General features: G+C 35.3%; 1 protein-coding gene across 2 annotated transcripts in view; it reads left to right on the forward strand.

The window, feature by feature from the left end:
- The first annotated feature begins 8,040 nt into the window (after positions 1–8,040).
- Positions 8,041–14,436, forward strand: part of LOC107824428 (uncharacterized) — a 34,489-nt gene continuing 28,093 nt past the window's right edge. Inside the window, exons 1-5 of one of the 2 annotated variants that reach the window (XM_075239536.1) lie at positions 8,041–8,291; positions 8,376–8,425; positions 8,523–8,583; positions 11,644–11,739; positions 11,841–11,990. In XM_075239536.1, the coding sequence (XP_075095637.1) occupies positions 8,145–8,291; positions 8,376–8,425; positions 8,523–8,583; positions 11,644–11,739; positions 11,841–11,990 (504 nt within the window). In that variant the 5' untranslated portion in view covers positions 8,041–8,144. Of the gene's footprint in view, positions 8,292–8,375; positions 8,426–8,522; positions 8,584–9,724; positions 10,825–11,643; positions 11,740–11,840; positions 11,991–14,436 lie in introns of those variants that run through there. The other variant, XM_075239546.1, reaches the window with a different exon arrangement.

Below are 14,436 nucleotides of genomic sequence, written 5' to 3' on the forward strand. Positions count from 1 at the left end.
CCACTATAATAAATTTGTGGATCATGACATTTTTCATGATATAATATCCACCATTAGGCCAAGGATTTTTTGATATAAATAGAGGAGTTTCTCCTCATTTGTAAATATATCAATTCAAGAACTTTTCACTCTTGTCTTTCTTTCTCCTCCTTTATTTCATTATAGAGTATTTTGTAAGAGAGTGAGTGTTGGGAAACACTTGTGTGAACCCTTTCTTTGGAGTGATCTTGTGAGGTTATTCTCTTGGGGTATTTGGAACTAATTAGAATATTTACTCTAATTTTGTACTCTTGTTAGTATAGTAAAATTGATCCTCTTCGCTTGTGGACGTAGGTCACATTGACCGAACCACGTTAAATTTGTGTCTTCTTTATCTTCTTTAATTACCGTTATTATCAACTTGCATTGTCTTTGTTATTGTCATTATAATATTGTTTGGCTAAATTTTGCACTACCCGGTTTACCGATCCTAATAAATTGGTATCAGAGCCAGATCTAACCGGGTTAGTTTAAATAGCCAAAATGACTCTAACAAAGTCTTATGTTGAGAAATTTGACTGAAGTGCAAACTTCGGAATGTGGCAATTAAAGATGAAAGCTATCCTAATTCAGGATGGCTTAGATTTGGCACTGCAAGGAAAAGAGAAGATGTCAAATAAAATGACGGACGAGGAATTTACCGTCATAGACAAAAAGGCAAAAGCAGGTATTATTTTAAATTTTTCAAATGAGGTTTTGCGTGAAGTTGCAGCAGAAAGCTCAGTCAAAGGCATATGGGAAAAACTTAAAACCTTATATATGAAATGAGCAGTAGAAAACAGACTTTACCTAAAATAAAAACTCTACACTTTTCGTATGGCTGAAGGTACCTCTATACTTACACATCTTGATACTTTTGATTCTCTTCTTATGGATTTAAGTAACATAGATGTTGAAATCAAATATGAGGGTCAAGATGTGTTATTGCTTGTTTCTTTACCCAATCTTTTAAACATATAAGAGATATTATGCTTTATGTAAAGGATAATATCTCTTATAAAGATATCAAATCTATTTTGAAATAAAAAGAACAAATAAATAGAGATATTACTGGGGAAACTAGTGGGAACCAAAGGGAAGTCTTATTAATAAGAGGTAGATCCAATAAGAAAGATTCAAGTAGTGAGAAACCTAAATCAAGGTCAAAATCCAGATACATAAATGTCATGTGCAAATATTGTCATAATAAATGTCACATTATTTCTGAATGCTTTAAATTAAAAAACAAAGAAAAGCATACAGAAAAGAAAAATGAGCACAAAAATACTGACACTGCCGAAGCAAGTGTAGTTGCTGATGAGACTGAGGGAACTATTTTTTTAGCAACTAATAATAGTTTCAAATCTAACAATAAGTGGATTTTAGATTCGGGTTGTTCTTATCATATGTGTCCCAGTCGGAATTTATTTACCACATCTGAATCTATTGGGGGTAGAGTTGTCTTGATGGGCAACAATGCTGCCTGCAAAGATTTTGAAAAAGGTACAGTCTGAATCAAAATGCACGATGGTGTGGTGAGAACTCTCACCGATGTTAGACATGTTCCTGACTTGAAGAAAAATCTCATCTCTTTGGGCACTCTAGAATCTCTTGGGTGCAAGTACACAGGTGAAGGTGGAGTTCTGAAAATTTCTCATGGTGCTCTTGTGATCATGAAAGCACGCAGATCTGGTACGTTGTATACTCTTTTGGGATCTACTGTTACAGGTGTTGCTGCAGTTTTAATATAATATAAATCATATTCTGACATCACCAAATTGTGGCATATGCGATTGGGGCATATGAGTGAAAAAAGTCTTTCCATCCTCAGCAAAAGAGGTCTTTTATGTGGCCAAAGTACCGAAAATATGGAGTTCTGTGAACATTGTGTGTTCGGGAAGCAGAAAAGAGTCAGCTTTAAATCTCCAGCGATTCATAGAACAAAAGGTACTTTGGATTACATTCATTCAAATCTTTGGGGTCCTTCACGTACCCCATCAAAAGGTGGTGCCAGGTATATGTTAACTTCCATTGATGATTATTTAAGGAAAGTTTGGGTTTATTTCCTGAAAAATAAAAGTGATGTTTTCTTAAATTTCAAACAATGAAAAGTTTTGGTAGAGAAGCAAACAAGAAAACAGGTTAAGTAGCTTAGAATAGATAAAGGCTTGGAATTTTGTAATGATGAATTCAACAAATTTTGCAAGAATGAAATCGTATTGTTGTGAGAATGACACCTCAGGAAAATGGTGTGGCAGAAAAGATGAATAGAACTCTTTTGGAAAGGGTTCGTTGCATGATTTCAAATGCTGGGTTGATAAACGCCTTTTGGGAAGAAGCTATCGCTACAGCTTGTTATATTGTCAACCGAGCTCCTTCTGCACCTTTGAACTTTAAGACTCCAGAGAAAATGTGGTCAGGTACTCCTGCTAATTATTCTGATTTAAAGATATTTGGTTGCCCTGCATACATGCATGTAAATGATGGAAAATTAGAGTCAAGGGCTAAAAAGTGCATTTTCCTTGGGTATGCATCTGGGGTGAAAGGATACCGACTATGGTATCCTGATCCCACGGCACCAAAATTTATAATTAACAGAGATGTAACCTTTAATGAATCCTCTATGTTACATTCTAGAAAAGAGACTTCTAGTTCTTATAATACAGATAAAGGAAAGAGTACACAAAACCGGGTGGAGATTGAGATTGGCATTGCTTCTGAGCCAAGCTCATCAACTTTGGAGCAAAATACATTGGAAACTCCTGAAGTTGAGCCAGAAGCTGAAATTCCTGAAGTTGAGACTCCTGAAGTCGAACCAGAAGAAGAGGAGTATTCTATAGCCAAACATAGACCAAAAAGAGAAGGTAAATAACTATTAAGGTTTGGAGATTATGTTGCATTTGCTTTGTCAGTTGCACAGGAAACTGAAGAAATTGGAGAACCATCAAAATATTCAGAAGCAGTTTCTGGTGCTGACTCAGCCAAGTACTGATTGCAATAAATGAAGAAATTTAGTCTCTCCACAAGAATGGTACTTGGTCTCTTGTGAAGCCGCCATCAGGAAAAAGAATTGTTGGTTGCAAATAGGTCTTCAAGAAAAAGGATGGCATTCCAAGGGTTGAAGATGCGAGGTATAAGGCATGATTAGTTGCAAAGGGCTATAGTCAGGTACAAGGAGTTGATTTTAATGAAATTTTCTCACCTGTTGTTAAACATAGCTCTATTCGTGTCTTGCTTGCCTTCGTTGCCATGCATGATTTAGAATTAGAACAACTTGATGTTAAGACAGCTTTCTTACATGGCGAACTTGAGGAACAAATATACATGCATCAACCCGAAGGATTTGAAATTGAAGGAAAAGAAGATCATGTTTGCTTGTTGAAGAAATCCTTGTACGGATTAAAGTAGTCTCCAAGACAATGGTATAAAAGGTTTGATTCCTTTATGTTGGGTCATGGTTATTCGAGGAGCATGTATGATAGTTGTGTTTACTTCCGGAAGTTAAATGGTAGTTCATTTGTGTACCTATTATTATATGTTGATGACATACTCATTGCTGGTAAGGATTTAATAGAAATTCATAATTTGAAAGGTCAGCTGAAAAGTGAATTTAAGATGAAAGATTTGGGAGCAGCTAAGAAAATCCTTGGCATGGAGATCAAAAGAGATCGAAAAGCCAACAGGCTATTTCTGACCCAGAAGAAGTACTTGTAGAGGTTTGGCATGAAAGATGCTAAACAATTAATACCCCTCTTGCTGCTCATTTTAAGTTATTAGTTTCTCAATCCCCGCAGTCATAGGAAGAAGAGAGGTACATGGCACATGTTCCTTATTCCAGTGCAGTCGACAGTATTATGTATGCAATGGTTTGTACACGTCCAAACATTTTACAAGCAGTGAGTGTGGTAAGCCAGTATATGGCCTACCCTGGTAAAGCATATTGGCAGGCTGTGAAATGGATTCTCAGATACTTGCGATGTACTTCAAACACACGTTTGGAGTTTGGGAGAAATACTAACACTTTGGTTGCTTTTGTACTCAGATTATGCAGGTGATCTTGACAAAAGAAGATCACTGACATGCTATGTATTTTGCATTTGTGGTTACGCTATTAGTTGGAAAGCTACATTACAATATGTAGTGGCTTTATCTACTGCCGAAGCAGAATATATGGTAGTGACCGAGGCAATCAAAGAAGCCTTATGGTTGAAGGGTCTATTTGCGGAACTCAGTTCATACCAATGTGGTCTTACCATTTTCTGTGATAGTCAAAGTGCCATTAACTTGACTAAAGATCAAATGTATCATGAGAGGACGAAGCACATTGATATAAAGTATCATTTCATCCGAGAAACCATTGCTGAAGGAAAAGTTTCTGTTCAGAAGATCAACACCAGAGACAATCCTGCTGATATGTTCACAAAACCTCTTCCAGTGTCCAAGTTCAAGCTTTACCTGAACTTGATTGGCATTTATGAAGAATGATTTTGCCCATTGGGGTTTTTGCGGATAAGGTGGAGAAAATTTACTATATTTAAGATGAAATTAGGATGAGAATAATTCTTGTAATATGGCCATTAATTTGGCTTCTTCTCAAGTGGGGGCCAAATTTTCATGACATTTGCCATGACACAATATCCACTATAACAAATTTGTGGATCATGACATTTGCCATGACATAATATCCACAATTAGGCCAAGGATTTCTTGCTATAAATAGAGGAGCTTCTCCTCATTTGTAAACACATCAATTCGAGAGCTTTTCACTCTTGTCTTTCTTTCTCCTCCTTTATTTCATTATAGAGTATTTTGTAAGAGAGTGAGTGTTGAGAAACACTTGTGTGAACCCTTTCTTTGGAGTGATCTTGTGAGTTTATTCTCTTGGGGTATTTGGGACTAATTAGAGTATTTACTCTCATTTTGTACTCTCTTTTGTACTCTTGTTGGTATAGTGAAATTGATCCTCTCCGCTTGTGGACGTAGGTCATATTGACCGAACCACGTTAATTTGTGTCTTCTTTATCTTCTTTAATTGCCGTTATTATCAACTTGCATTGTCTTTGTTATTTTCATTATAACATTGTTTGGCTAAATTCCGCACTACCTAGTTTACCGATCCTAACAATTCTGAATATAAATTTTCTGTGAAGATTTAATGTGACTGATTATATTGGATGCCAACTATTCTAATAGAATAGACATGGAGTTAGCAAGTGTTACCATGCTTTTTCAAAATACTCTCGGATATTTTGGTTGTGCATATCTTGATGTTGGATTTTTGTTTTATAGTTAGCTCAGTAATTGTGTCAATACGACAGTTAATAGGATCTGTTGTCCTGCAAGTACACTTTGGAGCGGTTATGAACCGTTTGAATAATCTTCATGAGTCAAGAAATTTACTCTCTCTTCCAAATAGGTTGTTGTGTTTAGCTTTCACAGATCAAATAATGAAATTTGACCATCAGATTATGATCTAAATCGGAAGCAATTTAATTCAATGGATCTCTCAAATTAGTCCATTTGATGTTTAAAGTCATCTTAGTATATCTAAAAAGGTACAAAATGACATCAAAGTTAGGTCTGCCCTCACAAATACATCTATAAGCATTTTTGGGGGAAACTATTATGTGACGCGAGAAATCTTTGCAAAATTAGGCCGTATTCATGTAAGATTCGACCTACTAATTGAGGAAAAATTCTTACGTTATGTGGAACTTATCCCAGAAAATATCATAATTGACGGGGCTGAGTACGGGGCCATGATGTACGGGGATGAGTGTTGGGTTGTTAAGAACTCACATATCCAGAAGATGAAAGTAGCAGAAATGAGGATGTTGAGGTGGATGTGCGGGCATACTAGGATGGATAAGATTAGGAATGGTGATATTCGGGAGAAGGTGCGTGTGGCTCCCATTGATGACAAGATGCGGGAAACGAGGCTCAGATGGTTCGGGCATGTATAGAGGAGGAGCCCAAATGTCCCGGTAAGGAGGTGTGAGCGGCTAGTTGTGGAGGGCACGAGAAGAGGTAGTGGACGGCCAAAGAAGTATTGGGGAGAGGTGATGAGGCAGGACATGGCAAGACTTCAGATTTTCGAGGATATGGCATTTAACAGGAAGATGTGGAGGTCGAGTATTAGGGTTTTAGGTTAGGAGGTAGTTGAGTCTTGCCTTACTTCGTACCGTTGTGAGACTAGTCTGGTAGGGTTTTTGTCTAAGCTAGCTAGTGGCAATGTCGTGTCTTACTATTTTGCATTTTAGTGTCGGACCTATTTACTAGCTATCGTTTTTGTTTTGCATCTTTCTTCTGGATTTCATGTTGTTCATATTTTTCCTATGATTTCTGCGGTGATACTGATATTGTCTCCTTTTGTCTTTTTGTCCTCTTGAGTCGAGGGTCTTTCGGAAACAACCTCTCTACCTCTCTACACACTACCCTCCTCAGACTTATTAGTGAAATTTCACTGGATTGTTGTTGTTTGTTTGTTGAGTACCGATAAAGAAAAACTAGATAAGTTTCATAGTGAAGTGTAATGTATTGATAATAATATGAAGAAGATTCCAACTAATCGAATTTGTAAGACTCTTCTAAAACGTATCATTTTAGTCATTTTAACACGAGAAAGATTGCAACTTGTAAATTTTTCAGTTAGTTTTGAGATACCAAAATTTATTGGAAGTTAATTTATTTTAATTTAATTCGGAGTATGCATCATGTTCCGATCGAATCATTATCTGTATTAGGAGTAAAAATTAGAGAAAGTTTATTCCCATGTTTACACTAAACTATATATATAAGATAATTAATTTTTAATGACCCATTTATCACTTCATTAAGATTAACTGGTGAAGCATGTAATTTCAATTTATAGTAGCTGTTAAATTAAATTTTGATTTAGGTAGTGTATAGTATCACAAAAGCGATTTTTCCTGTAATAAGTAAACTTGTTGATTATTTTGTGTAAAACACTTGTTGTAAGTATTCTCGGGTTGGGAAAAACTTCGAGGCTCACGGCTAGGGGTGCTTATCGGGCCGATCAGGCAGATAATTACTCTTAGTGGTTCGTCTTATCGGTTATCGGATTATAAATATAGTAATCTGCTAGCTATCTAATATGTTGATTGGTATCAGATTAACGATTATCAGACGGTTATCGAGCAATTTATCGGCTAAACCAAATAGAATTGTTTTGAATAATCATTCAATCAATACCAAATGGTTTCAAATCAATACCAAAATTTTAATACCATCTAAGATCTAACATTTTTTTTTGAATTGAAGAGTCTTCTTCCAAGTTCCAATCTAGTTCATATTCAAGACTACTCATACACGTATGAATCAATCAAACTTTAGTAACATTCGTTCTTCACAAGAATACAACAACAACAATCCAGTAAAATTTCATTAATGGGCTATGGGGAGGGTAGTGTGTACGCAGACCTTACCCCTACCCCAAAGGAGTAGAGAAGCCGTTTCCGAAAGACGTTCGGCTCGAGAAAACAAAAAGATAAAAGGACAAAAGAAGACAATATTAGTATCACCACAACAATCATAGAAAAAATAAGAACACCATGAAATCCAGAAGAAAGATGCAAAGCGAAAGCGATAGCTAGTAAATAGGTCATGCACTGAAAAACGAATTAGTAAGACACAATTCTTCACAAGAATCCAGACTGTAAAACCAAAAATTTAATTTGGTAGATGCATGCATAAAAGGACATAGACAATCTAGCTATTAAGGATAAAACCAGCGGATATTTCAACAAAGTACTTTCAATAATATTTTATATACATAGAGGTAAAAATATAAATATAAAAATTATTAACGGGTTAACGATTTGCCCGATAAGTAAATTGAGTAATTCGCCCAAACTGTTAAGCCGTTAATCATAAAATTTCAATTCGTTCACTATCTATTATCTCGATAATTCGATACCAATAAGTTAATAACCATAAGTTCGATTATCCGATACCAATAAGCTAATAAGTTAATAAAAGTTCGGTTGGATTAAACCTTTCCTTCAGTTTTGAACAGGCGTGAAGTCACGGCCATCTTATAAACAGCCGTGAAGTGTAATCTGCTGTTTTCCCCACTCCTCGATTAGGGCCGCGGCCTGATCGCTCTAATGGATTCTTCTTCTTCTTCATCATCTCTGTCTCCTCCGATGATTCCCATGGAACTCCACTTACTCAATCGTGAGAAGCTCCTCAACTCTCTACGCGAACACCTATCTTCTTCCTCTCGTCCTCTCCAAGGATTTGTTCTCCTTCAGGTTCTCATTACTTGCCTTTTGCCTTTACCTTCACTCACTTCAGCTCTCTCTTCTGACTTATCTCGATTTTAAAATTTGAATTAGGGTGGCGAGGAGCAAACTCGTCATTGCACCGATCACCTCGAATTGTTCAGGTATAAATAGCCATCTATCTAAGTGTTGTATTATAGCAATTATCTGCTCATTGAGGATGATGATTGGACTAGTTACTAACTTCTGGCTTGTTTATAGGCAGGAGAGCTATTTCGCTTACTTGTTTGGAGTACAAGAGCCTGGATTTTATGGAGCTATTGTAAGATATGATATCAATAAATGTTGAATTTTTCTTTCTTTCTTAAGATTCTTGGGTGCTTAAATGAGTAATTCCATGTCGAGAAGTAGCTTATGATGTGGTAACTGATGTCACAGAGCTATGAAAATGTCTTATCAACCTTTTCTTGACAGATTGGCGCTTTCCCTAAATTTAATTGTATGTTTGGTTGAAGTGATGGGGAGACCCATATTCTCCCCTTCCAGAGTGATCAATTGCGAAGTTTCCTCTTTGTTTTGTGGTGAAAGTGATTACTTTTTCTGTTGGACTCTTTAAGTCAATGAAGGAGCGGAGATAAGAAATATTCTTAAATTTGTCAACTTTGTGGTAGCTCCTTGGTACTTTTTATTTTAGGAAAGTACTTTAACTTATCCCCAAAAAAAGGGGGAAGAAGGGAGAGATGAACTTCCTAAAGATTCAATAGCTGGGCTTCTCTAGTATCAGATTTTCTTTTACAAAGAGGTTTAAGGCACATAGATAACCCCATTCTACTTATTGTTTAATTCTAGTTATCCTCAATTAACCTTTTTATGCAATCTTTCTTTTCTTTTTGAGGTTTCATCATGTATTACATATCTTTCTTTTAATTTTGTGTAACAAAAGCTACACTTAATCTACATGCAGATAGATTTGCCGTTATGCTTTCTCATATTTTTTATTAAAACTATTTTATGTTTACTGATTATAGACCATAAGTTTGGTGATAGGAATTTTTACGATCATATCCAAAGCATTGGCAGAAAGGCTAAAAATGTTCATTAAATTGATTTCTAAGTCACAGATGATTTGTTACTGGCAGACAGATAACATATGCTGCTTTAGTGGCAAATGAGTGCTTAGATATGAGAATAAAACAAAAGAAATTAGGCTCCTCCACAAGCTAGACATGGACAAGGTGTATGACCATGTAGACTAGACATTTCTAGTTGCCGTTTGAGGAAGATGTAATTTGGAGAGAAATAGTTGTGAGTGAAGTACTCTTCCCTAGTAAATGGTGAACCAACAGATTTCTTAAGCTCCCAAAGAGGGTTTTTGTCAAGGTGATACCTTTCACCTTTCTATTCATTTTGGTAATGAAGGTATGCAGTAGAATGCTGGAACTTGGCAGGTGGCTGGATCAAGGAGTTCTGATTTGGAAGTAAGAACAACTTTAATATGTCACATATTTTATAGTAGATTATATTGTCTATGTTGATGATGTGTAGCTTTTTGTGGTGCGGAGGAAAGTAAGTTGATGCATCTTAAAGGGGTTTATTAGCTTTTGATGCCGTCTCAGGCTTGCAAAAGCTGCATATGGAGATAATAAGGTTGAGAACTTGCTACTGGTGTAACATTTTGGGTTGCAAAGTTGCTTCTTTCAACATATTTTTGTCTCCCTTTTGGTTCCAAGCATAAATCATTAGCACTATAGTAGGGAATAGTAGAGAAGCTTGAGAAAGACTTTCCACATGGAAACAACAATATTTGTCTTTTGGAGGTGCCTTGTACAATCTTCCCACCTATATTGTGTCCTTATCTCCGTTGCAGAGAAAGTTGGAGAGGCAACTTAATGGATTGAAAGAAACTTATTATGGGCAGGAAATAGTTAACAGAAGAAATTTCACCTAATTAGTGAGCATGATTTGGATCATGTAACAAACAACAACAACCCAGTTGAATCCCACAAGTGGGGTATGGGGAGGGTAGTGTATGTGCAAACCTTACCCCTACCTTCAAAATTGGGAAGCAATGGAACAGTACCCCAAGAAAAAAATGTCAAGACTTGGAAAGAAACAGCCTTTTTGAATATGTTAAAAAACTGAAAGAGAAGAAATGGCTGTCTGGAGGAAAAGATTCTCTATAATGGCTGCAAGAGGTAGAATTCTGTAAGGCCAGAGTACAAAACTTTATCTGCGAAAAACAATGAAGAACATCCTGGAAGCTGATTTAGAAAGTTAAGTATCTGCTACAGAGGCGTGTTTTGGATTTATCGCTGTTAACACTGCCTATTTAACACTAGCAAATTTGCTATTAAAGCGTTCTGTGCTGCAGAGTAGATGCTATTTACATGAAAAAGAAGAGGAAAGGGGCTGCCACTTATTCACTGTCCAGTCGTTTCAAAATAAGATGAGTTATCCTGGCAATATGTAGAAGCTTTATGCAGTTAGAGAAGACTGAGGTGCAGAGATGTAGCATGAAGCTGTGGAATTCAATCCCCTTATGCATCATTTGGGTCCTATGGAAGTAAGGAAATGAGATGCTTCGAATAGCGCAAAGTTGCTATTTCACATATTAAAGAAAAATGTTTATATTTATTATTTCTCGTCTACTTGGTGTAAATTTGCCTTTGTAAATAATAAAGAGAAGATGATAAGACTTTTTAGATCCCCAATATAGCTTATCATGGAAACTTTTGCACTTGTACATATTTTTTTAATCAGCAGTCTCTGAGTGCCAACTAAAAAAAAAGAAAAAAAGAATCTAATCTTACTATCCTCCAATCAACTGTTCAAATTATTATCACGCACATAAGCAGATAATATTTTTTTTTGAGAAGTAAAAGCAGATAAAAAAGTAAAAATGCTTATAAATCTAAAGAAGAATGAACAAATTAAAAAAGACGAGCTTAAAAGTGAGTAGAAATTTTTATTTATGTAGTTTTTCAGTCTTTTAATAAGGATATAATTTAAACATGTGGAATGTGATTCATCCATTAATTTTTAACAAAAGGTTCAAATATTATAAGTTAATTTTCTTACACAAATAGAAGGAAGAAAGTTAAAATCTCAGAACATACGGGGTCAAAACTTTTCCATGTAATAGGATATAGTTTTGTTACACAAATCATGAGTAAAAGGAGCTTCACGTAATATTTGAATCCACAATAGAGATGTGTTATAAGTCGAAACTTCAAGGGAGTATGCATTATTTTTCCTTTCTTAAGTGAGTTAATGTTTTAATGTAAGGAAATTTAATGGAGAGAGTGGCCGATGAACCTTATTATCTAAATTTTCTAGTGCTCACAAATTTGAAGCATCCTTGAATATTGCTTTCTTGATGAAGGATATAGCAAGTGGGAAATCTATGCTCTTTGCTCCTAGGTTACCGGCTGACTATGCTGTTTGGATGGGAGAAATAAAATCACTTACTCACTTCCAGGTAACTATTCATTTTCCGAACTTGTATTTCGTGGGTGATCCTGTTCATCAAGTGGAAGGCAATGCAAGGATTTGATTTACTCTTACATTGGTCTTTTTCAGGCAAAGTACAAGGTTACCCAGGTCTTCTATATTGATGAGATTAAGGAAGTTTTGTCTAATCAGTACCAAGCGATGGGAACACCGTTGCTATTTCTCTTGCATGGGCTTAATACAGATAGCAACAAGTACTCTAAACCAGCAGAATTTCAGGTTTATGTCTCATCCCACGAACACCATTACTATATCTCTTGCATGGGTTGGTACTGATAGCAACAAGGACTCTAAACTGGCAGTATTTCAAATCTATTGTTTGCGAGGGCTTGAAAGGAATGATATAAAATTTACCATGTTTTTCCCCATTAAATTCACAATAGGTCAGCCAGAGATGATAGTGCTGAGTAATTACCACACCTTTTAGGAATGAGGGCTACATTGACTTGCCAAGGGTTCTAAAAAATGTGAGATCGACATTTATAGTTTATCAAAAACAATTGCTTAAGGTCACTCCTTCCACCCCAAAGTCACAAAAATTTCCGTATTTTAGGGCATCCCATAGTGCGCGACAATCGTGTTGGCATTGCTATCTTCGGTATTAGGTAAGCTTTCAGTTGAACTAGCATCACTTGCTCTACTTTCATCTGCCATCTATGAAAGTTTAAAAGATATACAAACACAAATTGAGACTAGGGTACTAGAGTCGAATATAAAATTTTAGCAGTATGTTAGATACATCATTTGCAGACTGATCCTATACACAAAAACAAAACATTAGTGAAACGACAAAATGACAAATAGTTCAAAGAAATAAACCATCAACACATAAGCAAAAGCAGAGTCTGTTGAATTAATTTTCTCTTTAGGGATTAAAGATGATGTTTTTTCTAAGGCAATCGAGGATTGAGGTCCAGTTGTCTCTAGGCCAAAAAAAGAGGGAGAGAAGATAACTTATGGTCATGAGTTATTGACTGTCGACAATTTATAGGATGCTTTATCTCTGTCTCTCTCCACGAATCAAGTTAGAAAATACGGCAAAGGGCTAAATATGCCCCTCTACTTTCGAAAATGGTCTAAGAATACCCCTCGTTATACTATTGGGTTATCTATACCCCGGCAGTCATACTTTGGGTTCAAATATACCCCTCATTTAAACAGAGGGACACATGTCATCGTCCTGTCAGTCAATTCTAAATATCTCCTAATTAATTAAAAAGACCCATTACCCATACCCGATTTTTTTTTTTTTTTTTTGTAAAAACTGGAAAAAACTAAAAAATATTTTTTACTAAAAACTGAAAAAAATAAAATATTTCTTTTCCAGTTTTTACAAAAAAATTGCTTTAAAAAAAACTGAAAAATATTTTCTAAAACAATATTTTTGTAAAAACTGAAAAAAAAAGAAAATATTTGTTTTTTCAGTTTTTACAAAAACATTGCTTTAGAAAATTGCTTTTTAGTTTTTTTCAGTTTTTACAAAAATATTGTTTAGAAAATATTTTTCAGCTTTTTTTAAAGCAGTATTTTTGTAAAAACTGAAAAAAAAAATATTTTCGTTTTTTTCAGTTTTTAGTAAAAAAAAGAATCAGTTTTTTTCCAGTTTTTACAAAAAAAAATTGCTTTAGAAAATTGATTTTCAGCTTTTTTTTCCAGTTTTTACAAAAACATTGTTTTAGAAAATATTTTTCAGTTTTTTCTAAAGCAGTTTTTTTGTAAAAACTGAAAAAGAAATATTTTTGTTTTTTCAGTTTTTAGTAAAAATAATTTCAGTTTTTTTCTAGTTTTTACAAAAAAAAATTATTTTTCGGGTATGGGTAATGGGTCTTTCTAATTAATTAGGAGATATTTAGAATTGACCAACAGAACGATGACACGTGTCCCTCCGTTTAAATGAGGGGTATATTTGAACCCAAAGTATGATTGCAGGGGTATAGATAACCCAATAGTATAACGAGGGGTATTCTTAGACCATTTTCAAAAGTAGAGGGGTATATTTGGCCCTTTGCCGTAGAAAATAACCATTGCTTCAAGTCTAGACTAGTTAGAGGCAACTATATAAATCATTCATATACAGAAAGTTTCTATTAAATTCTTTACGTCATAGGGAAATTCCCTTGTCGTTGGTAAAATACATTCTCTTACTTTTTACCTAATGGTCGTGCTAGTAGCTGATGGGGCGATTAGTTATTAATAAATTACAGATATTAACGCCAACAATCGGCGCCGCCATACCAATGCTGCCCACCAGAAAGAAATAGTAATATGGAGTTGAGCAATCATTAAGGGAAGGAAGTTAGGAATATCAACTGCCACAAATAATCGACTAACTATAACTGGAGAATTACAAACAAAAGTTTGAACAACATTGAAATAACAAGAAGTTAACAAAAATTAGAGGCTGATAACTTAAAAATTAAACATCAAAACAAAATAAAAAATGAAGGAAGCTCTATAAAGACTGAAGTTGAAGAATGAAGAAGTTGTGAACCTGTTGAAGACTTGAAGATTGAAGAATGAAGGTCAATGATGAGCACTGAGCAGTCGCCGAGGAGAGGAGTCCCCGTCGCCGTTGCCGAGGTCTCTGTCGCACAGTTGAGCGTCGGTAGTCATAGGCTCAAAGTCGCAGCAGGCAACATCTGTTCTTTGAGATTTGAGAGAAACT

The sequence above is a fragment of the Nicotiana tabacum genome, chromosome 2 (assembly GCF_000715075.1).
Source record: "Nicotiana tabacum cultivar K326 chromosome 2, ASM71507v2, whole genome shotgun sequence".
NCBI lineage: Eukaryota > Viridiplantae > Streptophyta > Magnoliopsida > Solanales > Solanaceae > Nicotiana > Nicotiana tabacum.